We start from the raw sequence: 26,258 nt of genomic DNA on the forward strand, positions 1-26,258 counted from the left end.
TGTTTTAGAGCAAGCTTATCCTTTCTAATTTGAATGTAATGGACATACATTAAACTATTTTGACGTTCTTGTCAACCAATACACTAAAAAGATCAAAGTGATTAAATTTTCTTAATTATGAACGTTGTATGGCGGAAGAAAAAAAATCGTTTTAGACAATAAGATACAGAGTCTACAATAAAATACATATTAGGTATATAGGTCATTTTAAGAAAAATACATTGAACGATACCCATTGGAATTGTTATTGATTTGCCAAGTATTGTGTGTTTAAATTTTGTCCATGGCTGTAGATTGCAATGATCATTTATAAACACGATATTATAATTCTAATTTTTGTCCATGAGTGTAGATTCTATTTTAAGATTGAGAGCTATAGATAGATTGTTTATTTGGGTTCGTGTTCCATGTATGAACGTGTTTGCAATTTTTCTTTGGATAGTTAAGTTAGTTGGGTTGTGTTGCGATACAAGTCAGGTAGGATGTGCTGCGACATACATCACATGGGAGGTGTTGTGACAGAGTCGTAATATAGTAATGTGGATTTATATAAGGAGGAAGAAGTGAACAATTAATCATTTTTAGTTTTATTACTTTTATTTTATTTTCAGTCTGCAGAAGTATTTAGCCTTGTATTTAGATTGAATATCAGATGAATCGTTTAATTTAACCTATTTACTGGAATAACAATAAGTGCACATAGGAAGATATAAGGATTTCTGATCGGTCTTATCAGAAATGTGATTCTTAAAGGTTGTGTCAGTATAGACTTCATGAGCTTTGCCAATAAGTACACTTTACGATAATTAAGTCCAATGCTGCCTTGGCCTTTGCAAATTTGCAGTAATTTTCTCAAAATGAGGAAAATATTGATCTACCTATTTTTCTTTAAAAGAGAGTACTAGCTGAATATTTGCGGTGACATCAAAATTTCAACTCTTTTGTAAAAGGAAGAGTGCTTTTCGCTTGCTAGTTCTAATACTTTTACTTTTAATTGCATTTCTGTTTCTTCTGTTTCTCTTTCTCTCTGCAACTGTATTTTCCCCTCTTTTTCTCTCTGCTTCTTCCTTTCCTTTCTATGTATTCGTAATTCTTTCTTCTTTCTCTTTTTGAATTTGCACCTGCCTCTCCCCCACCCCACCACCATGTTTTTGACTTTGAATTTCCATTTTTCCTAAAGTTTTCTTAGCAATTTCCATCTGGGTTTTTTAACTGCAGTGTTTTAAATTTCATTTCAGAGCCAGATGGACTTACTAATCAAACCCAAAGCACTGTTATCCCAAAATTTCTTTACACTGAGTATTGGATCAAAATATTTTTATTTCTTGTTTTACCAAAGCTGTTTTTGCTTCTGAAATAGAATAACGTCTGGAAAGCTCAAGAAACGTCCTTTTTCAAGGACTCAGACCCTCCATGGCTAGAATTTGACCAGTTTTCCACTTTATGTGACATTGTAAAAATTTGTTGGTGACACTAAAGATTTTTTAAATCTGTGAATAGAACACATTTTACCAGCGATAATGAAAATTCCAAAAAATATTATTTTAAATTTCAAAAACAATGAATTTCTGTGAATTTTGTTTAAAAAAAATCGTATCCCAGACTAGTCCTCCATTTCTTGTTATGACTCTATGGTCTTAAACTAATGAACAGAAAGAAGCAAAGCCAACAAGTTACTGAACACTTAAACAATTTAATTCTCTAAGTAATACAATGATAATTTAAGAGGAACTTACAGTATTGTGAATTAAATCCAAAATAATCCAAAAAGTTCTATCACAAGTCCAAAAGAATAAAGTGTTCCAAATGAATTCCAGATCTTGAATGTGCTGAAGTGCCAGCAGTCTTGATGTGTCAAAATGACATTGTATAGAACTTCTTAGGATGAATACACAATAATCCCAATGTATTTTATTTCACAACTGTTTTAGAGAATAACCTATAAATTATACTTCTTTACAAGAAATTTCAAGGATAAAATATCTATATTCTTAATTAATTTCTTATGTCTGCAGTAAGATTCCTATCCCTACCTATTCCCAGAGATGAAGGAAGGAAGAAGAAATGAACGGAAGAATTAATGATTAATGAACAACAAAGAAATAAGTAATATAAAAACAAAGAACAAACAGGTTTACTGAAATACAATTTTAATGGATGAATCAAGTTGTAAATGATGAACATATAGTTGAGTATACCACAAACAAAACTAACTACAAAAAAACTTATTGAACAGATAACTAAAATGTTCCCATTATTAGATCACCCATGATATACAAATATTTCAAGATTTTCTAATGAACTTGTATTCATGTACAAATCACTGATAGTTTGCTCATAGAGGTAAACAGGAGTGCACTGGAAGTTCATGATATGACGCCCTTTTGTTCACTAGAGTGCTAGATCCTGACACACTTTAATATTTTTATTCCGAATTCAAATGTCATTAACAGAAGAGCAACATTTGTAAAGTTCAGTCTTACATCTAAGGTAGGGTATGTCATTAAAGTCAAGCTGGGCGCTGATAAGGCTTGTGTATTACTTAGTTTGTACTTACCTTTAAAAGTATAATGTTTAAGGAGCCATCAGTGTTTTAATGAGTGGGACCTTAATGCAACTCCATGTCCATAACCGCAGTTGTGAATCTAGCCAATGTCATATGTTCATAATGAGAGAATATAAAAGGACCAGGTATGTAATGCCTTTTCTTTTAACTCATTCATCTCTCTTAATTTTTTTTTATATAACAGTAGCTTTATGCAGAGTAAAAAAAAAATTTAACAAATAAACCTTGAAAGCAAAACATATGAAAAGAGTAACTGTTGCAGTTGTTGTGGTTTATTGACATTTTTCAGCACATGATAGGCTATTCAAGAATGCCAGTATATTTGGTAGAGGATGCCAGTAAATTTAGAGGAGGATGAACCCAGGAGAACCCACAGGAAGAATCACTGACCTATTGGAAGCTACTGCAAGCTTTCTCACATACCCATTTTGGTCAAACCTGAAACTCAAACCAATACTGGCAGAGGGGAGGCTGCAATGATCGGAAATGGACAGCACATTAGACCACTCGGCAAACCCAGGGACCCAAGAAAAGAATAAAAACATCTACAAATATCAGTAAATCAACTGAAAAGATTGCTTCCTTGCTCTGGATAATTCATTATTGTTATATATATTTGATTTAATTATATCTGATCTAATATAGATTTATTTCAATTATATTGTTTGTTTGTCAGTTTTTTTAATTTTTATTTGTTCATTTTTCATTACAGGCTAATATAATGTAAATGTATTCACTAATGGTCATGTGATAGAAGAAGACTGGTTTAGATTGGCAGTAATTAAAGCCCTTCATCCCTGTTTAGTTTTGGCTTCTACTGTCTTATTTAGAATACATGGTGGCTTTGGTTGATCCATCATCATTTACATTTATACACATGTACAAGAATGTCAGTTTGCTATTTTCTTCTTCTGATGAAATGAATATATGGGTCAAATTGAGCTGAGGTCATCAGAGAACTCCTAAATATGGTACTTGTATAGTTGTTGTTGTTGTTGTTGTTGTGGGATTTAACGCCATTTATCAGCACATGATAGGCTATGCATGGCGGCCAGTATTAATGGTGGAGGAAGAACCCGGGAAAACCATAGGAAGAACCACCGACCCATGAGAAACTACTGGCAAGCTTTCTTACATATTCGAACTCGTGCAGACAGAGGTGAGATGGCAGTGATCCGTAAAGGAGAGCACTTTAGACCACTTGGCCACTACTTGTATATTTCAGTAAATGTATTATCCAAACATCTGAATAACATAGATGGTAGGTTCTTAACCAGTTCCAAGACCTTTTCTCAAAAATTCCATGTATAAATTGGCACCTATTAGCAATATTGGAGACCCCATTGTCGCTCCTTGTTTCTGTTGGTAAAACTGCCCATTATAGATAAAATAGGTGCTGTCTAAAAACAGTTTAAATACAGCATAGATATGTTCAGCAAGGAGGTTACATCATGTGATCAACATTAGTCACTGATGAAAGCAGTGTGATATTGCTGAAAATTTACGGGGCAGGAGGTAGTAGCCTACTGCTGAGCTCTGTAGCATCATGGTCATGCAAGATACAATAAAGTGGGTGGTATTATATAAAGGTAGACAATTGTAGCTCTACAATGATACCAAATAATCTGGAATATCTAGTTGCACTACAAAATACAGATAGAAAAACCTCATTTTTTGGACCCGACTTTTTTAAACCCAAAATTCGCCCCTGGTTGGGATCCGATTTTGTGTCCAGATTTCAGACTTTTTGGTCTCAGATCTAAGGCAAACCAGTATGAACTGCAAACAGACAGATGATCCTTTGCAAAAAGTAGGATAAGATGGGCATTTGGAATAAAGAGTGGTCTCCATACACAAATAATGGCTCTGTTTAGCAAAAGAAAAAAAAAAAAAGAGAGAGAAAATAATCAAACTTTTACCCTTCTGCTTATGCGCGAGTCAAATAGCCAATGAAAAACGATGTTTCTAACACAACTAGGCAGTATGTTATTGAAAGATGACTGGGTATTTGGTGTTTTTGAGTCTATTTAGAAATAGCTTTCAAAATGTGTTTCCTACTCGATTTTCAGGCAAAAATGACAAAAAGCTCCAGGGGTTAATGTGTTAAGATATTCGTGTTCTGAGTATGGGAAATTAGTAATGATCATAATATCAGTTAATATTCAGCATTAAGCAGTATAAAAAAATTTAAAACAACAGCAATAATAATATTAATAATAATAATGATAATAATAAACTTTTTTATCCAAGTCGACACTTTTAGATAGGAACTAGTTTAAATTATAGACCTGCAATTTAAAAATGTATATAGATATAATCAGTAAATTTTCAAAATGTTAACATCTTCTGAATTCATCACTGCAAATTTAACAGAAATTAATACAAACTCTACAAGGTTAACAAATTGATATTACATCAATATATCGCAGGTACCATGTTAAAATCTTTTCCATTCATAAAATCAGAATTGCACATTAAAAGTTGTACAGCATTATGGTTTCTTAACAACCAAACCACAAAAAGTGCTTGTTTAATATCATTTGTCAAACTGTTCTATAAAACCTCTAAGTAAAATATTACTTAAACTACACTATGAATTTTGATGTTTTCCCTTCACATTTACTACATGTGCTGGAGTACAGTATCGGAGACCTTGAAAATAAAAACAGCTTGTCTAAAAATAATGTAATCCTAAAATGATGTAATTTTAAGAGCATTGTGATGAGATGATGTTGATTTTTAAATATCTTTAACATTTAACATCATAAGCTTTATCGTGGCAGTATATATTAATAAGAACAATGGGGTTTTTCTTACGAAGTACAGCAGTAGACAGACGGTAGAGAAACAATCCAATTGTATTGTACTCATTTAAGATCAGCTATCTGATATAAAACCTTGAACCAATTTCATAATTGTCTCAGATACTTTGATGGCACATAGCATTCAAAGTGGTTGGACCAGGATAAAATTATCAATAAAGATACCAAAAATACCAACAATTTTAACAGCTACAACTTTGTTATCATTTAACTTATATGTGTAACTCTCTTGATCTGGTAGCAGTAACAAAATCTTCTGCAAGTTTAAGCAAATTTATTATTGTACACAAATTTCATATTACATTGCATATCTTCATTTAGTTTGATCTATAAAATGCAAAGATCTATATAATAATAATAATAATAATAATAATAATAATACTTTATTTATGGAGAGTGACTCATTAGTCAAGGACTATTCTCCCTTGACACACTCTTAAGGAGAGTATAACAATGGCCATAGATACATAAGAGTATATGAAACAAAACATCAATGTTTGTAAGTAATCTCTAAATTTTGTGTAAAATGATCAAAATTATGGAAGAAGAAACTATTGTACATGTTACCCTTTTTAATTTTATGTACAGTTATCTTTATCTGGCAGTTGCCATGCTGAGTTGATAAGCAATAACAAAGTTTTTTACAAGTTGAAGCAAAGTTTATTAATGTATGTTTTCATGTCAGACTGTATACAGTATTTTCATTTAGTTTGTTCTACACCATGCAAGCATTTTTATATACATATGAATATCTGAACCAAAACTCAGTGGTTGTAAATAATCTCTACATTCTGCTTAAAATGATACAATTGTGACAGGAAACAAAACTTGAGGGCATAGTTTTTCTGTGTGTTTATTAAAACAGGCTAAATTTAGCTATACATTTCAATACATGTACTTTACTGATTCATGCACCAAAGTTTACTAATAATATAATACTACTGATGTTGCTTTTCTTTCTGTAATATAGTTGGGAATTATAGCAGCAATACAAAACACTGAATTTGTTGCTAGTACGATCCAATCACAAAAAAGTTAAAATGTCCAAAACTAAACAAGAGTCCCTAGAAGAGATTAATGCTCTACTGGCAAAAAGAATTTATAGGAATTAAAGGTAAGACCTTTCTCTCTTTTAACTGCTGAGTGTTGAAAGCATCTTTGATGATCTTCAGCAATACGTAGATTTACGCTGTAAATGTGGTTGTAGTGAAAACAATGGATGTTGGATTGGCACCTTTTCATTTAGGACTAACTAGACAGTCTTTTGGCAAAAATACAATATCAATATTATGATCCATTCAGGAGGAGTACTGAAAATAAGATGTTCAAGATGGTCATCATAGAAGCCTAACTGAATGTATCATTAACACCATTTTCATTTAGAACAAACAAGGTATCATAAGAAATTGATTTTTAAAATTCCCATGTTGATATGGCCATCCATTTGGGATGAGAATAGATAATATTTTCAAGATGGCCATCATGGTGGTCACATTGAATATAAGATTGGCACCATTTTTATTTAGGACCAACTAACCAGACACTAAAAGAACTCTTATGATTAAAAGTGCAAGTGAAAATGACTTTGCATTTAAGGGGAGTAGCAATAATAAGATTTGAACAAGGCTACCATTGTGGCACCATTTGAATTTAGAACAGAAGAGACATCTTGAAATTTTCTGGTGAAAACCTCGTGATGATATGACTTTTGGTTTGAAAGGGTGAAGGTAAGTTCATAAAATGATTTTTATGATGGATGCCATTATGGCCAAATGCAATATCAGACTGGTATAAGTTCCATTTGGGACCTACTAAAAATCACAAGGTATTGTCTTTGTTGAAAGCACAATATTGATATGACTAGTCATCTAGGAGAAATGATAAAAAATGTTTCAAGTTTAGTGGTCTGATCAGCACTGTTTTCATTAAAGACAAACTAGACATCATACAAAATCATTCGGTGAAAACCCTATGTTGATGATAATTCATTTAGATGAAGTTATGATAACAAGACTTTTAAGATGTCATCAATGGCAGCCATATTCAATGTCTGTGCAGCATCATTTTCTTTAGAGCTAACCAAGCATCATTAGAAGTCTTTTAGTAAAATTAGTATTGATATGACTATCCACTCAGAAGTAGAAATAATAACTGAATGTGCAATTAACACCATTTTCATTACAACCAGGTAGACATCATAAATGTTTTCTGATGAAAACTCCATGTTAATGTGACATTTCCTTCAGCAGGAATAGTGATAACAAAATTTTCAAGATGGTGGCCTTAGTGGCCATAATAAGATCTGATTACCACCATTTTCATTTAGGATCAACTAGACATCACAAGAAGTCTTTTAGGGTAAACTCCATGTTGATATGATTTCATGAAGAAGCATGATAACAATATTTTCACTGATGATGTTAGATCAGAACAGTTCTCCTTTAGGATTAACCAGACATTGTAAGAAATGATCTAGTAAAAACTCCATGGCAATATGACTTTCCATTCAGGACAAGTAGAGATAAAAAGATTTTCAAGATGGCAACTTTGGCAGCCATATTTGGCATCAGATCAGCACCATCTTCATTTAGGACCAACTACACAAGACAGGCACATCAGAAAAATAATAGCATCTCAACATTATCATGTATGTTAGAATCTGAAGCATAAACTTACTGACATTTATTGATGAATATATGTAAAGTGATTTCTTGAATATAACAACAAACTATTGAATAAAATATTCCATCAGTACTAGTAAAAGTAAAAGAAAATGTGGCAATTCACAACAAAATTCTCACACTAAAAATATATTAAAAAAATATAAATATAAATATAAATCTCTAGCAAAATATCAATATCTAGCAAGAAATATCTTACAGTTGCCAGTGACACAACCCTTACACATTTCTCTTGCCCAATAAATCAGGCTCCCAAATCTGAGTTGATACTGATGGACAATATGTGGGTCTGATGTCACCTGTTTATTAAAATGTGCAATTTTGCTGCATGCAATCTGTCTCAGACAACATGCCAACAGTTTAGACACTTACCAGTATTTGATAACAGCCATATCTAGCACAAAATTCAACAGCAGCAAGAAATAGTGCTAAGTGTATAAAATGTACTTTACACTATGTTCAGACAAAATTGGCTGCAGAGTTTTGCAGGTTTTTATCAGCCCATAAACCATGTCAATATCTTTGATTTATCTTCCTAATATTCTTCTACTTATATACCCCCATACAGGACTCACGGTACTAATTCAGTTCCCTTAGTAAACCTATGCAAACACCATGATATTAACAATTCAATAACTTTCAAATTCTGAGTGTTCATGATCAAACCTGTATTTATCAGTATAGCCGAAACTTGGATGACAGCATGTTTGAAACATGTGCTTTCAATTCTGCTTCCAAAGAGTCAGGTGCTAATTTTAGTAATGAGTGTTGAAAACTCAAGACTGTTAAAGAACTGAAATTCAATCATGAAAACAATGTCTCTGTTTTTGTAGTTACAACTAGGATAAGCTCTCAAAAGATTCTTTTTCCTGCAAAATAACTTTCATTATCAACCCATTCTGCCCAACCAAACCCATATATACTCTATTTTATGTTCACCCATTTCCAGGCTGGTTCCCATTTTTCTGTACAATTAGTACCGTGCAGCCTTTATGTAGCTATATATGGACAAAGGGAAACAACTCTATTAAGTGTCAGCATACCAATTAGCCCATAATACATTTTGACTGTGTAACAAAATTGTTAGATGGTAGTTGGATTAAATTAATATTGTTGTTAGAGAAAGTACAATTCTATGCATAAGGACTGTCAGGGCACATTTGATAAATCTGATCATCTCTAAATTGCTATCTATATCAAGATCTATAGCATTTTCTGTCTGGTGTTTATAGATATGTAAACCTATATATACAGTGAGTTACTTTTATAAATGTAAAATTATTATATGTCTTTCATCAGTACTAAGAGGAAAATAATGATGTAGATCACACATAAACAAGGAATTTTGGGATGTTATCAAAATCAGATTGTATAATATTGTTTCAAAAAGCAAAAGAAAACACAAGCCTTAAAGTAATGAGATTTACTAGATTTGGATTTTGCTGAATACCATAAAATCTAACTGCACACAAACTTGTTACAGTAACAGGAGTTTAGCACCTACCAATTAAGGCATATTTATACATTAAAACTGCAACATTTGTCATTCAAATTAATATAGCCACATATAAGAAATATGCAAAGGGAAATATAAAGTATGTATGAAGTGTATAACCATATAATCATTTCTAAGTATGTTGACTGTTGAATCATTTTAGTAAATATGAGTATTATTTGCAGCATTTGAAACAGTCAATCTGTACATCTGTAGGAAGACAAAGTCCATTCAGGTCCAGGAGTCTCAGGCTGACTGCGATTAGTTTGGTGTCATATTGATTGGCTGAGTACATATTGTACTCAGTTTGTTTTCATGCTGATTGGCTGAGTACTTATTCTGATCAGTTTGATTTCATGCTGATTGGCTGAGTAATTATTGTAATCAGTTTGGTTTTCATATTGATTGGCTGAGTACATATTGTACTCAGTTTGGTTTCATGCTGATTGGCTCTGTACTGACACTGATCAGTTTGGTTTCATGTTGATTGGTTGAGTACTTATTCTGATCAGTGTTGCTTCATACTGATTGGCAAAGTACTGATTGTAATCAGTTTAGTTTCATGTTGATTAGCTGAGTACTTATGATGACTGGGTCAAATTCAAATCATAATCCTATAGGTCAGTCTTGACACAGGCAATCTGTTTTAAAATGGGACTTGTACTAAGCTTATCTAAGTGGACTTGTTTTGCCTTCACATTCATACACCAATAATGTTTGTACCCTATAATGTGTATATATTTTGTTGTGACTTAGAAGTAACAGAAAGAAGAAAAACTAACAAAACAATTTAAACCTTAAGAAATAATTAAATTATCAAAGTTATAAAATAAAAATGTAAGAAGAACTTACAGTAATATCAACTTAATCCAAAAATAATCATAACAAAGCTCTATTCATGTTCAAAATAATCAAATGTTCAAATGAATTTTAGATCCTCAAATGCACTGGTCTGCCAGCAGTTGTAAACAGGTTTTATTATAAATATTATTATTAACACCTGTAAACACCTAAGCATCTATTTATAGATTCTACACAATCTACACACTTAATATCTTAAAATACAACCTATACCCATGTATAAAATTTGTCTATAGACAACTACAATTTACAATCATGAATATAATTTTCAAAAAATAATTGATATACATATGTAGTAACTTGATCAGTTTCCATGCAAACTGCATTGCCATTCTCACAACCAAAGGAAAATGTGTAATAAAGTGATGGCATTTTTCAAAGATAAAGGTTGATTTTACCCATAATGTTTGACAAATGGACAGGCATGGTTGTGCTAATTCATTAACTGAGATGTTCCAATCACAAATGCTTAACTAGTTTCAGATTCTTAATGCTGATGGACCACCATTCTTCACATTCAAGCAACAGTCAGATTATAATTTGAAGGATCTATATTTAGCATCTGACATGATATAGTGAAACCTGTGCATAATGTTACCTTTGGGACTTAGCTATTTTCTTCATAGAAAAGTGAATTCTATATTGATCAACCAACCCAACAACTGTAGACTGCATGCCAGACTGGTGATTAGCAAGACAAATCTGAGTCAATATGAGAATCCTGGGTAAAGAATTTTGACAATATTATGTTGATGATTTATTTATTAATTTTCCCAAGCCAATCTAAAAAATTATTAATCCTTAGCGTTAACGGCAAAATGATGCCTGGATTTATGACAATGATAATTTGGGCTCTGTTGACCATTACACATAAAAATCATCTGTATTTGGGCTCTTTTACAGTGACCACATTAGGCGGGTGACCACTATACAGAGGATGTTTATACATTGTGATGTGATATAGTTAATCTGACCATTATGAACAGGTGCCCTTTATTTGGAGTGATCAATAATACAGATCTGACTATGAATTTCTCAATATGTATGTGACAAAACTTTTTTCAAAAAATAATGCAAATAATGATACGAATTTTTAATTCATGACGGAAAATTTCTGTGCTCTCATGTAATTTAAAATCCTGTCAAATGTTGAGTTCAACAGGCTAAATTTAGCTGCATATGATGACCAAAAGTCCTACATTATGATCTATCAACTACCTCAAGCGACTTAATTAAAAATGCAATTTTTTATTTACTATCATTATCTTAAAATTTAATTTTTGAATGGCCTCTTTAATGTGGTCACTCTCAACTGGGGCCAACCTCTAATGAGAAGACATCACGGTTGTGTATTTTTGTATCATCATTTCCAACCCAACACACCTATCACCATCAGTGGCCATATCACATACTAAGCTGTCATTTCATTTTCAAAATGGGTGGCATCATACTAAATTAACATCTGTGAATGTGAAGAAGTATTCTTGATTAGTCTGGCAGGTCAATGATAATAGTTCATTGCTTGTTTATTTGATTGGAAGAAATCCACCAAAATGGTGTCTCAATGTGGCACTCACTGTCAAAGTTTAACACAAGAACCACAGGTTCAGTACTGGTGACCTCTCGATACAGTTTGATTACATATAATGTACACTAATGCTCATCACAAATATTCTCAATAAACTTTGGTAAATATTATGATGCATGATGCTCTATAGATGATGTCATTATTAAAATAAAAAAATTATTCTTTAAAACAGAAGAAAACTGGAATTCTTCAAATACGTAATGCACCATCTGACTGCTTCACATCATAAACTGTAACAGTGAAATCGGAAGTAAATTAACACTAGGAAATGTTCATGTCTTAGAAAGTTGAGATCTTCCTAGTGACCATGAACTAAAAAATGTTGTATGGTCTCGAAAAATATTTCCAAACTGTATGAGAATCAACATAACAATTTTGCAACTGATTCATTTATAAAGTTACAGTATACTTTTGTATGTGATAAATAAAACAAAGAAATTACCAAACTATTTACTGAAAAATAAAAGGGGTTAGCCTATCTTGAAAATGGTCTCACAAGAAAGAGATGACTGCAAAAGACAGATTCATGTTATTGCGTTCTCATGCTCTCCTATATGTGATGAGATATTCTGGGTAAACTTGGGCTCCTTCATAGAATACAAACTCCCGAAAGTTCCAGCTTCCCTCTCCCACCACGCAGTCATAAAAAATATTACCATGATCTGTGCATTTATCCTGCCTGCATGTTCTACACGGGGGCCTGTTGTAAGCTTTGCTTTTGGTCTCGATGAGAACATGTCCCAAACAAGCACGCACCAGGAACATTTTCTTCATCCCATCTGATCTGTTTTGCTTGTCATCTGAAATATTTCAGAAAATGGTACAGGATAATAACTCCATTATTCAGACTTGTAGGACTAGAAATATCTATCAGGATAATTGTTATCTTGATGACTGAGTCTACATTTATAACTCATAACATGTTTGGATCACTTAGTCTACATTTATAACTCAGAACCATCAGGATAATTGCATGGTTGGATGACTTAGTCTACATTTATAACTCATAGCCATCAGGATAATTGCATGGTTGGATTACTTAGTCTACATTAATATAACTCAGAACCATCGGGATAATTGCATGGTTGGATGACTTAGTCTACATTTATAACTCATAGCCATCAGGATAATTGCATGGTTGGATTACTTAGTCTACATTAATATAACTCATAACTATCTGGATAATTGCATGGTTGGATGATTGAGTCTACATTTATAACTCATAGCCATCAGGATAATTGCATGGTTGGATGACTTAGTCTACATTTATAACTCATAGCCATCAGGATAATTGCATGGTTGGATTACTTAGTCTACATTAATATAACTCATAACTATCTGGATAATTGCATGGTTGGATGATTGAGTCTACATTTATAACTCATAACTATCAAGATAATTGCATGGTTGGATGATTGAGTCTCCATTTATAACTCATAACTAACTGCACGGTTGGATGAATGAGTCTACATTTATAAGTCATAAATATTAGGATAATTGTTAGCTTGAATGATTAAGTCTACAGTCACATGCCATAAATATCAGGATAAATACATGGTTGAATGACTGAGTCCACATTTATAACTCAGCACTATCTGGATAATTTACAGGTAAGATGATAGAGTTCATATTTATAGGTCATTATAATATGTACTGTCTGATGTCTGAGGTGAATCATTTGTTTTGGTATGTGGCCAATGAGCTTGTGGATTGACATGCCTAAGCAATGAGTCCACCTGATATTCCAGACAGTTTGCATGCAATAACATGGTTATTATATACCCTAATTTAAAACTGGCATCAGTCATCAAATATCTTACCATTACTGTAAGTAAACAAATATTTAAAAAAATATGCTCTTTTCAGTTGTTCCTTAGCTTTATTGAAACTGTTATTCATGATGAACTGGATCATATGAGGTAAGATGGATGAGATAATAATGTAGAAAGACAGAGTACATCATTTGTATTAACAATGCATACTACATGATGACAATGCATACTACATGATGACAATGCATACTACATGATGACAGTGTATACTACATGATGACAATATATAATACTCGATGACAATATAACTACTTGATGACAATGCATACTACATGATAACAATGCATACTACATGATGACAGTGTATACTACATGATGACAATATATAATACTCGATGACAATATAACTACTTGATGACAATGCATACTACATGATGACAGTGTATATTACATGATGACAATATATAATACTCGATGACAATATAACTACTTGATGACAATGCATACTACATGATGACAATATATAATACTCGATGACAATATAACTACTTGATGACAATGCATACTACATGATAACAATGCATACTACATGATGACAGTGTATACTACATGATGACAATATATAATACTCGATGACAATATAACTACTTGATGACAATGCATACTACATGATGACAGTGTATACTACATGATGACAATATATAATACTCGATGACAATATAACTACTTGATGACAATGCATACTACATGATGACAGTGTATACTACATGATGACAATATATAATACCCGATGACAATATAACTACTTGATGACAATGCATACTACATGATGGCAATGCATACTACATGATGACAGTGTATACTACATGATGACAATATATAATACTCGATGACAATATAACTACTTGATGACAATGTATACTATATGATGACAATGTGTGTGTGTGTGATTTGGATTTTTTACATAGCTTTAACAATTTTTCAGTCATATCACTACGATGTCTGCAGTGACAGTTTATAGTGATGTCTAGCACTGGGGCATCATGCCGCAGACGTCCTAACACTAACCTCTTAATGATGAGTGCCAATTAGCAAGGCAGCTGTTAGTACCATTTTTGTAAGTCTTTGGTATGACTCGACCAGGGATCGAACTCACAACCTCCCGCATCCAAGGCGGACACTCTAACCACTAGGCCACCTGAGTGGTCCATGATGACAATGTATAATACTTGATGACAATGTATACTACATGATAAAAAGCAATACTGGTGAAAAAGTTAGGCATTTTTTGTCAGCAAAATTATGAACTAATTAGACACCGAACAGATGAATTAAAAGCTACCTGTACTGATTTCACATGCCAACCATTTGCAACTCTTTTAAATATTGAAACATGTCAAAAATATTTTCATTTTAAATCATTGATCACTTTTCGTTAGATTCTCCTTGTACTTGTAATACTTAGATAGACCATGCTCTCTCTCTCATTTTCTGTCTCGTAGGGTTTTCTCAGTACTCCATCTTATTTATATTATAACATGATTACTGCTTGTATAAAAGATCTATGACTGTACTTGACCCATACCTTACATGTTTTGCCTGAGTATGTTTGTTACCAATTAAGTCTTCTTCTGTTTTGTTCCATTCAGTACTCTTAATTACTTTAGTCATATTATCTATTAGTGATGAGTGAACTGAAGAAATATAACACTTCTGAAAACTCCAATTACGTCCACTTTAACCTTTTTGTAAATATCCTTGAGGACACTATTGATTATCAAGAAGCATACTAATTAACAATTTGATATATTCTTGTTTCCATAAATCAAATTTGTCTGAATTCTATATTATGATCATTTACATGTTTTCTTAAAAGCTAGAACTGTGTTCCTTAAACATGAATGCTTTACCATAGCAACTGAAACTGTGCTAAACACAACGCTTAACAAAGATATGATGGAAGGACAAACAGATTGAGAAGTCACTGGCAATTATATATGCTCCACTAATGTCATGGTAGGGAATCCTAATACAAATGGTTGGATAATGAATACAGGTAATATTTAAAGTTTCATCAGCAGCAGAATTTTCTTCAGCCTTGTTCCAGTAAAGGTTACACCCTATGTTGACACAATTAAGTACTGAGAAAACCTCAAGAGACAGTAATTATTTTTTCCTGTAAAATTAAATTATGTAGAAAAGGAAATAATTTAGAAAATCTGAAGGCTATATCAACAAAAGGTGCTTAGCAACACACACACACACACACTGGAAATGCTATTTGTAGGCTACACCAGCATGATTTGTTTTAAGAAACAAACATTCAGATAATGGTCCTTGCCTCCAGAAAAAATGCAGAGTTGACATTTTACTATAGGATAAATATGTTCATACATCAGTAGTGGCCAATTTCAAATAACGAAGACTCATATACTGTTACATAAAGCACCATTACATTAGAGTATATGCCTTTTATTATACATACAATTCAAAGCATTCAAAGGAGACCCAACCATGATTTTTTTTTCATTCAAAGCAAAAAAAACATATTTTACAAAAATTTAAAAAACTAGTAGTCCAAAGGAACATTTTGTAAAACTCAAACTAGAATTCTACAGAAATACTTCTGTAAAAACTCAATGTACATAGCTATAAAACAACTGTAGACAATTTGTTGAAAACTCAAAGGCCAGGGGAGATGACTCAGAAAAAGAAGCAAGTAATCTAATTTGGATATATTGATCAGTCTAACTGGTGCAAGATGATTCTATTGTAAAGTGTCACAATTTCTGGTGGGTTAAAGCAACGCGCAAAGGAGGTTACAATATAGGTCTTAATGCAGACTATGGCAGCCCTATCTAAGTTCTGGAAGATTTCTACCTCAATGCGAGAGCATCAGTGATTTGTAATAAGTCAATTCCCACACTCCCCTTCAAAAAACACAAAATGATCCATATTTTATACTTCTGTATTGTATTACACAGTTTAGCTGAAGAAGTCTAAGTGTTCTGGACACTCTGTCGTAAAACTTTACAAAATATTTTAAAATCTAAACGTGTTACTCCAGACTAGAATATCTTAATAGGAATTAAAAAATGCTGAATTTTTGTCTGTCAGAATATTTTCAAATGGAGTAAAGTTATGACAAATGACTGGGACAAAATATATCATGTATATTACCATATTTGTGTTGCTCTGAATCCAACAAAAAAAATCATTTACATCAAATCAAGGGCAAGGAAAATACTCATTTTTAGTCTAGAGCCTTACTGGCTAAAGAATTGTGTGATGACAAATAAAGGTCGTTGTTCTATTCAGCTGGATATCCAATCTCATCATCCTAAGTTTCAAAGATATTAAATACTCTTGGGCATTCAGTGGTGGCTTTTTTTGTCAGCCAATCCTAACACCTGGTCAAATTGTTCCAAGAAATCAGAACCGCATAATGAAAATATCTGACCATTATCATTAACTACTGCATAAGTGCCATTGGTGAGCTATAATGTTTTCAGTATACATTGTCTCAGGTAAAATTATGGTCAAAAAATGCCTTGAATCAAATGCTGCCAGCTACAAGTTTGTTTGTTTTTGCTTTCAATTGATAAAAGTAATTTCTTTGTAGAGAAATTTATCTTGCCAAAATGCATTAAAATGTCAATTTCTTTTCACATCTGGTATTCTGCTGCTAGCCACTTTAATTGTTTTAAAAAAACTTCGAGTGTTTGTTTCAGGAAGCTGAGATTTAAAGCTAATGCACAAAGACCCAAAGTGAGCCACAAATGCCTGTGACATATGATGGCGAGACTGGATATATGCTGGTACACTGAGCATTAAATCCTTTCACAGAGAATAGATTTTACCTGCATACTGATCAGCCTTGGTTGAGCTCTCCGCACAATAAACACCTTTTCCAAACATCGTATTTTGTGCTAAGCGGTCATCTAATCCCTGCTTTGCTATGGATTGTACCACATCTTCTTTTGTGCCATGGAAGAGGTAGTATTCATTGATTGCAGGATGAATGTCTTTTGCCAACACACTGGTACCTGAGATGTTGGCAGTGGTCATTAGTGGACCCTTCTTCAGACACTTGATATCATTAAATGGAGTTACTTTCCCTTGCTTGGCAGCTTTTTTGAAGAATATCTGCCTATTTAACGCATATTTCTCAAACACCTCTATATTTTCAACACGTTCAACACTGGTGACATCTATTCTTGTGTAATTCAAATTCTGCAATCCTTTAGCATCCTTCCCATGTCCAATAAATTCCTTCTGCCAAGTCAATTCCACAACTTTCTTAATGTCATTGAATGCGTTTTTGTCTACAGGAATAAACTGAAACAGAAAAGGCATGGAATAAACAATGAAATATATGAGAGTATTTTAAACCCCAATATGTTTTAATGTTTTAATTACAAGCTTCTTAATATATTCAAACATGTTGAATAATCAGATGTAAACTTTCTAGCACAATTTATCTGAAGACACAAATAGCTCATCTGTACAAAAAGCACCAACTTCTTTCTTTTTTTCTTCTTCTAAGAATATTCTTTATTGTTACACAAGGGTTACTTTTTAACTTTTCTTTGTATGAAAGGTTTGATACAAAAAAAACACTAATAACAGTACAGGTTGTCCCTTGGGGCACAAATAACTATGCAGTTTGTAGTGGAATTTTAACAAATACAAAACAGAGAATACTGGACCTTAAATAGAGCACATTCTAATTGGGGGGAGTACATGATTTAAATAATGCACATTCTAATTGGGGGAGTACATGATTTAAATAAAGCACATTCTAATTGAGGGAGTACATGATTTAAATAAAGCACATTCTAACTGGGGGAGTACAAGATTTAAATAAAGCACATTCTAACTGGGGAAGTACATGATTTAAATAAGGCACATTCTAACTGGGGGAGTAAATGATTTAAATAAAGCACATTCTAACTGGGGGAGTACATGATTTAAATAAAGCACATTCTAACTGGGGGAATACATGATTCAAATAAAGCACATTCTAACTGGGGGAGTACATGATTTAAATAAAGCACATTCTAATTGGGAGAGTACATGATTTAAATAAAGCACATTCTAATTGGGAGAGTACATGATTTAAATAAAGCACCTTCTAGTTGGGGGAGTACATGATTTAAATAAAGCACATTCTAACTGGGGGAGTACATGATTTAAATAAAGCACATTCTAATTGGGGGAGTACATGATTTAAATAAAGCACATTCTAACTGGGGCAGTACATGATTTAAATAAAGCACATTCTAATTGAGGGAGTACATGATTTAAATAAAGCACATTCTAATTGGGGGAGTACATGATTTAAATAAAGCACATTCTAATTGAGGGAGTACATGATTTAAATAAAGCACATTCTAATTGGAGGAGTACATGATTTAAATAAAGCACATTCTAATTGGGGGAGTACATGATTTAAATAAAGCACATTCTAATTGAGGGAGTACATTATTTAAATAAAGCACATTCTAATTGGGGGAGTACATGATTTAAATAAAGCACATTCTAACTGGGGCAGTACATGATTTAAATAAAGCACATTCTAATTGAGGGAGTACATGATTTAAATAAAGCACATTCTAACTGGGGGAGTACATGATTTAAATAAAACACATTCTAATTGGGGGAGTACATGATTTAAATAAAGCACATTCTAACTGGGGCAGTACATGATTTAAATAAAGCACATTCTAATTGAGGGAGTACATGATTTAAATAAAGCACATTCTAATTGGGGGAGTACATGATTTAAATAAAGCACATTTTAAATAAAGCACATTCTAATTGGGGGAGTACATGATTTAAATAAAGCACATTTTAAATAAAGCACATTCTAATTGGGGGAGTACATGATTTAAATAAAGCACATTCTAATTGAGGGAGAACATTATTTAAATAAAGCACATTCTAATTGGGGGAGTACATGATTTAAATAAAGCACATTCTAACTGGGGCAGTACATGATTTAAATAAAGCACATTCTAATTGAGGGAGTACATGATTTAAATAAAGCACATTCTAATTGGGGGAGTAAATGATTTAAATAAAGCACATTCTAATTGGGGGAGTACAAGATTTAAATAAAGCACATTCTAATTGGGGGAGTACATGATTTAAATAAAGCACATTCTAACTGGGGGAGTACATGATTTAAATAAAGCACATTCTAACTGGGGGAGTACATGATTTAAATAAAGCACATTCTAACTGGGGGAGTACATGATTTAAATAAAGCACATTCTAACTGGGGGAGTAAATGATTTAAATAAAGCACATTCTAATTGGGAGAGTACATGATTTAAATAAAGCACATTCTAACTGAGGGAGTACATGATTTAAGCAAAGCACATTCTAACTGGGGGAGTACATGATTTAAATAAAGCACATTCTAACTGGGGGAGTACATGATTTAAATAAAGCACATTCTAATTTGGGGAGTACATGATTTAAATAAAGCACATTCTAACTGGGGAGTACATGATTTAAATAAAGTACATTCTATTTGGGGGAGTACATGATTTAAATAAAGCACATTCTAACTGGGGGAGTACATCATTTAAATAAAGCACATTCTAATTGGGGGAGTACATGATTTAAATAAAGCACATTCTAACTGGGGGAATACATGATTTAAATAAAGCACATTCTAATTGAGGGAGTACATTATTTAAATAAAGCACATTCTAATTGGGGGAGTACATGATTTAAATAAAGCACATTCTAATTGGGGGAGTACATGGTTTAAATAAAGCACATTCTAACTGGGGCAGTACATGATTTAAATAAAACACATTCTAATTGAGGGAGTACATGATTTAAATAAAGCACATTCTAATTGGGGGAGTAAATGATTTAAATAAAGCACATTCTAACTGGTGGAGTACAAGATTTAAATAAAGCACATTCTAATTGGGGGAGTACATGATTTAAATAAAGCACATTCTAATTGAGGGAGTACATGATTTAAATAAAGCACCTTCTAGTTGGGGGAGTACATGATTTAAATAAAGCACAATCTAACTGCGGGAGTACATGATTTTGACACACCTTGATCAACAAATAGACATATTCATTTACTTATATATTCAATAATCCTATAATCAAGACATAAAATACAAATTTGCTTCCGATACTGGGGTCATAGCATTAACTCCTTTGTTCTTTGTGCAGGTTATCGGAAAATACAGTCAGCTTATAAAAATTACTTCAGTCTTATAAATACTTAGCACATGTTGAAAATAAATTATGGGTTTAATCAAAGAAGAATCTATTAATCAGAAAAGTATATAAATATGAACACAATGTTTTTGGAAAAAGTTTATAATATTATAATATACTTCTTTAAATTGCATTTGTCTTCAGTACTGATAAAGCAAAGTATATTTTAAAGAAAATGTAAATATATACATTACCATAGGCTCTGAGGGATCTTTAGTCTCAGTATTCCATTGCTTGGTGGATTTGCTGTTCTTGTAGTGTGTCCAATAACAAGGTGGGTAGGTATCAGATGTGTACATTTTCTCAAAATAGTCGTTGTGTCTGCTGGGATTGGGGTAATCTTGTGGTTCCTGGGGCACTATGTTCAGCAAATATTTCATGACTAAATTTTGGCATTTAAATATAATGCATATACGATCACTATTGGGAAATAAAGCAAATTACAAATATATGCTTCAGTTCAAATATTTAGTAATGATGACTTATAGTATTTTAATGAAAACAGAAAAGACTATAGCTTGATTATCCTAATGGTAATTACTATCTGACTAATTAATGACACTTCATTAATTTATTCTCTTCAGTTGTGATTGTGAAGTTTGTATAAAACAAATCAAAATTTATATGTTCCAGATGGCTTGTTTTATGTCATTTTGTACCACAAACAGTCTTTTTTTTCTCCGTCTGTTTTGTGTCATGTCTTGTATACTACAAACAGTTGTAAAATGTGAAACTTGAATTTGCCTCTATGTATACAAGCTTACTGTCACGTTATAAGTAAGGAACAATAGCCAGATTGCAACATGTATATGCTAGACCCTGAGGCTAATTATTCGCTTCATAAATGTTGCGAGTGTAAGCCGACATCAAAAAGACGGGTGGGGGAGCCAGTTGTATATAACATGGCCATAGGAACTTGTTATTGGCGCCTTATTTGGCTGCGTGCGATTCACAGGTAAGTGGCATGAATTGCCAGTGTTGGGCTCAACAGAACATCAAGTGAGGGTCGTAAATCCATCCTTGACAGACTGCCAGGGAGGGGGCAATCTCTGCTAATTATGTAGACCATGGGTGAATCGACATCCACTCAGAATTGAGCAAGGTGTGGCCACCATTGGAATCGCAAGTTTAAATCTAGTGTCTTGAAACTAAACGTCAGTAATCGCTAAACCATCTTGTGGGAATTACATAAGGAAGTTATAAGCTACTCTGACGTCATTCGAAATTGGCAGGAAACATTGTTATTCTGGGAATTACAAAGGAGCTTCAGACAGGTCAGTGACTTATTTGCTCGATTGTCGCAATCTATTATAGCAAGATAATTGTACTTTAATTATGTGCAGTAGATATACTTCATAATAGAATCGTTAGTATGCAGAAATACCATTTGTAGGGTTCGATTCATTTGTAGTGTTTGATCTACATGCATATTTTGAGATATGAGCAATGTTTATGTAAAGAATTAATATTGTAATTCACTATTTGGTTAATTCGTAGTAAACTCGTGCATTTATTCATGTGATATTCTAGATTTGCAAATGTTGAATTGATTTATAACTTTGTATAATGGTTGCAATGTGCAACATTAGTTAATAGGGGTATTTGACTATTTGTGTATATTTTGTAGGAGTATAACGTGTAAGGATATATCAGCACATGGATGTGTGGATATGTGTGTACACTTTGCAGAAGTGTAATGTACAGAAATGCGTATGATTATGCGATATTGTTCTGTATAATAAGATTGAGAATCTATATATATATATATACCGATGTGATGAAATCTATTGATATATGCATGATAAGCAGTTGATAACGTGTATACCATACCAGAAAATATGGATATTTCAATGTGCACGAATGCGTGACCAAAGAAGGTAATGGCTTATCTGATGATAGATTGTTGTTTAGTGTGAGACTAGATAGCTAGTTGTTGTTGTTGTTGTTGTAGGGTTTAACACCATTTTTCAGCACAAGATAGGCTATACATGGCGGCCAGTATAATTGGTGGAGGAAGAACCCTGGAAAACCCCGGGAAGAACCACCGACCCACGAGAAGCTACTGGCCGGCTTTCTCACGTACCAATGTTAGCCGAGGCTGAGACTCGAAAACACGCAGACAGAGGTGAGATGGCAATGATCCGTAACGGTGAGTGCTTTAGACCACTCGGCCACTCAGGGCCCCCACTAGATAGCTAGAGGAATATACTAATGTCCTTGTGTGTGTTCAGACAGGAAGCTTTTAGGGACCGTAGGAGCTGTAGGAGACAGAGAAGGGAAATATCCTGGTACAGTTGGACCCGAGTCTCTGGGAGACAAGAAAAGGAGAGAAAGGAAGTGGAGGAAGTGGAAGGGTGAAGGATGTGGTTGTTGGACTGAAGGGGTACTGGGTACCAGTCAAGAAATAATACAGATGAGTAGAAATACAGGACAGGAGGAAAATCTATCACACTAAGTCAGATGATGAAATAGGCCATCACTTGGTCGAGTGAAAGACGAGTGATAGGGTTCTGAATATTATTGTTGTTGTTGTAGGGTTTAACGCCATTTTTCAGCACATGATAGGCTATACATGGCAGCCAGTATTAATGGTGGAGGAAGAACCCGAGAAATCCACGGAAAGAACCACCGACCCTCGAGAAGCTACTGGCAAGCTTTCTCACATACCTACATTGGCCGAATCCGAGACTCGAACCTACGCAGACAGAGGTGAGATGGCAGTGATCCGTAACGGAGAGTGCTTTAAACCACTCAGCCACTTCTGAATATTAAATTTAATTTGAGGAAGGACTATGTGTAATTGAATGGCATTAAATGTGCTGTTTATTTGAATTTCACCTTTTGTGTATTCAGTAATTTGACTGTCGGCATCACTGACTGGGGGCTCGGAGCTTTGCATCTCTATCACTACTTCAATTTCTAACAAAAACGAGCCAGGGTGGGTCTTCTGTAATAATTAAAGATAATACTGGGAGCACCCCACCTCATCCTAAGGTAGTCTACGAGACCTTTACACTCTTGCATGGCCATGCCTTTACCTAAGTCTATGTAAAGTTGACACCTGACAAGTGTGTTAGCCATTGTCGGTGGACACTGTCAAGGTATGCAATTTGGATGATGTTCATCCATCAGGATCAAGCATTTGTATTCAATATGAGAGTGGCATAATGTTGCCTTAATACTTTAATATGTTCTGTAATGAGGGATGCCACTTTCCAATGATGAGCTTGATGTTCCAAAACTTGTTAAGTGTTCATTTTGCACATTTTGACAAGTACGGAGAACATAAGCCAAAATATATTTAAGTCACTATGTGCTATCTTTCTTTCAGAAAATGATGACTGTGGGTAGCTATGGCTGCTTTATCTACCATTTCATTTCACCTAATAACAATGTAACTAGGCAACAAATTAAGATACTTTATTTCCATATTTTGTGACCAAATTGTGTTTTCTATTCTGATGTTGGCATGGTTACCAAGTAGGGGTGTGCAATAATATCGAATACTGGTACACTGTGGTATTAAACGGACGATACAGTAATCGCGATATAGTGTGATATTGATGTAAATTTTGATAACAAGTAGCAAACGAACTCTATTATTATTATAAATTAGTATTAGCCATATTTCACTAATTATAATAGTTTCTGATTGACAATGACCTATTGAATTCCATTCCTTGCTTACGTTGATGACTAACTGACACTGACCTTGAGCTACATTTCAAGCATGGCTGAGTACGAACTGGTGCAAAATTCAAAAGCACGGTCTGCCATATGGGTTCATTTTGCATTAAGAAAGAGTAAAAGACATGGGAAAATTGATGAGGCAATTGCTGTGTGCCAACGATGTGACGCTCATGTTAAGTTTTCTGGCGCAACCACTAATCTAGCATAGCACATGAACAATTACATTCCCGGGAAATGTGGTAATTACAAGATGGCAGACAACAGATCATTGATCCCTGCTAATGTGAGTTTGTCATGTGAAGATACTTCCAATCTTTCTAAAGCTAAAATGTCAAAACCAATCAAGAGAACCTTACCAGGGCTCATTGGTGCAAAATATCCTCGCATTCTTCTCGTGCTTTACATATAACTGACAAGGTGTGCAGATTTATAATAAAGGACATACGTCCATACCAAATAGTGAATTCGCCAGAGTTTAGTGACCTTTTACATTCACTTGACCCCTGATATAATGTTCCAGGTAGAAAGCAGTTTGCAGAGGTGATCATTCCTCAAAAATATGCCCAAGTCAAGGCACTGGTAACAGAAGACCTACAAAATGCTGAGAAAGTTGCATTGACAACAGATAGTTGGGTCAACTGAATCATATCTGACAATCACGTCAACTCACATTGATAAAAATTGGAAGCAGATAAACTATGTTCTTCAAACTTGACCCATGTATGAAGAGCACACAGGTGAAAATATACCTGTTGTGATTCATTAAACCCTCAAAGAATGGAAATACACTCTATCCCCATACTACCTGTTGTATCAGATAATGCATCAAACATGGACGAGACAGGGACTCTTTTAGAATGCAACTTTCACATCAAGTGTTATGTACATACAATTAATTTAGCTGCACAAAAGTGTCTGAAGATCAGACGTATTGAAATTCTCCTCAGCAGGATTCGTCAAATAGTTGGGTTCTTCCACCGAAGTACAACTGCAGCAGCTAAACTGAGAAGCCAGACTGAATTGCTGGGTCGACCGGATCAAAAGCTTATAGCTGATGTGCCCACTAGATGGAACAATACTTATGACATGATTTCAAGGTTTCTTGAAATGCAGTGTGCAATAATTGCTGTTCTGAGATCCAGAGATCTTGCTAAAATAAAAGAGAAAGATTTGAACACATTGTCAGATGATGACATCTGCCTGGCAGATGATGTAATGGTTTGCCTAAAACCTCTTAAAGTGGTGACAACCACTCTTTGTGCTGAGTCACTTTCAACCATTTCTGTTATCATGCCTCTTCATCACAAACTTATTGACAGCATTTTCCAACATAGCGATGATGACTCTCTAGTAATAGCTCAGATGAAAAGGGCCATGGTTGATGATCTTCAGGATAGATACACTCATCAAGAAGAAATTCTCACCACTGCTGCTGCCTTGGATCCATGTTTTAAAGCCTTACCTTTCCTCAGTGATGCAAAAAGGGATGAAATCTTTACCAAAATTTTGCAGAATGCATCAGAATCATT

The 26,258-nt window shown here is 33.6% G+C and overlaps 1 protein-coding gene across 2 annotated transcripts in view; it reads right to left on the reverse strand.

Moving 5' to 3' along the window:
* Positions 1–2,133: 2,133 nt before the first annotated feature.
* The window catches only part of LOC149797613 (uncharacterized), a 55,329-nt gene continuing 31,204 nt past the window's right edge, over positions 2,134–26,258 (reverse strand). For both annotated transcript variants that reach the window (XM_089962491.1, XM_089962492.1), the window contains 3 exons: positions 21,234–21,397; positions 17,646–18,123; positions 2,134–12,813 (listed from right to left, as the gene is read on the reverse strand). In XM_089962491.1, the coding sequence (XP_089818617.1) occupies positions 12,554–12,813; positions 17,646–18,123; positions 21,234–21,397 (902 nt within the window). In that variant the 3' untranslated portion in view covers positions 2,134–12,553. The remainder of the gene's footprint in view (positions 12,814–17,645; positions 18,124–21,233; positions 21,398–26,258) is intronic.

Source organism: Sinohyriopsis cumingii, chromosome 6 (assembly GCF_028554795.1).
Source record: "Sinohyriopsis cumingii isolate HCF-2022 chromosome 6, ASM2855479v2, whole genome shotgun sequence".
Taxonomy (NCBI): Eukaryota; Metazoa; Mollusca; class Bivalvia; order Unionida; family Unionidae; genus Sinohyriopsis; species Sinohyriopsis cumingii.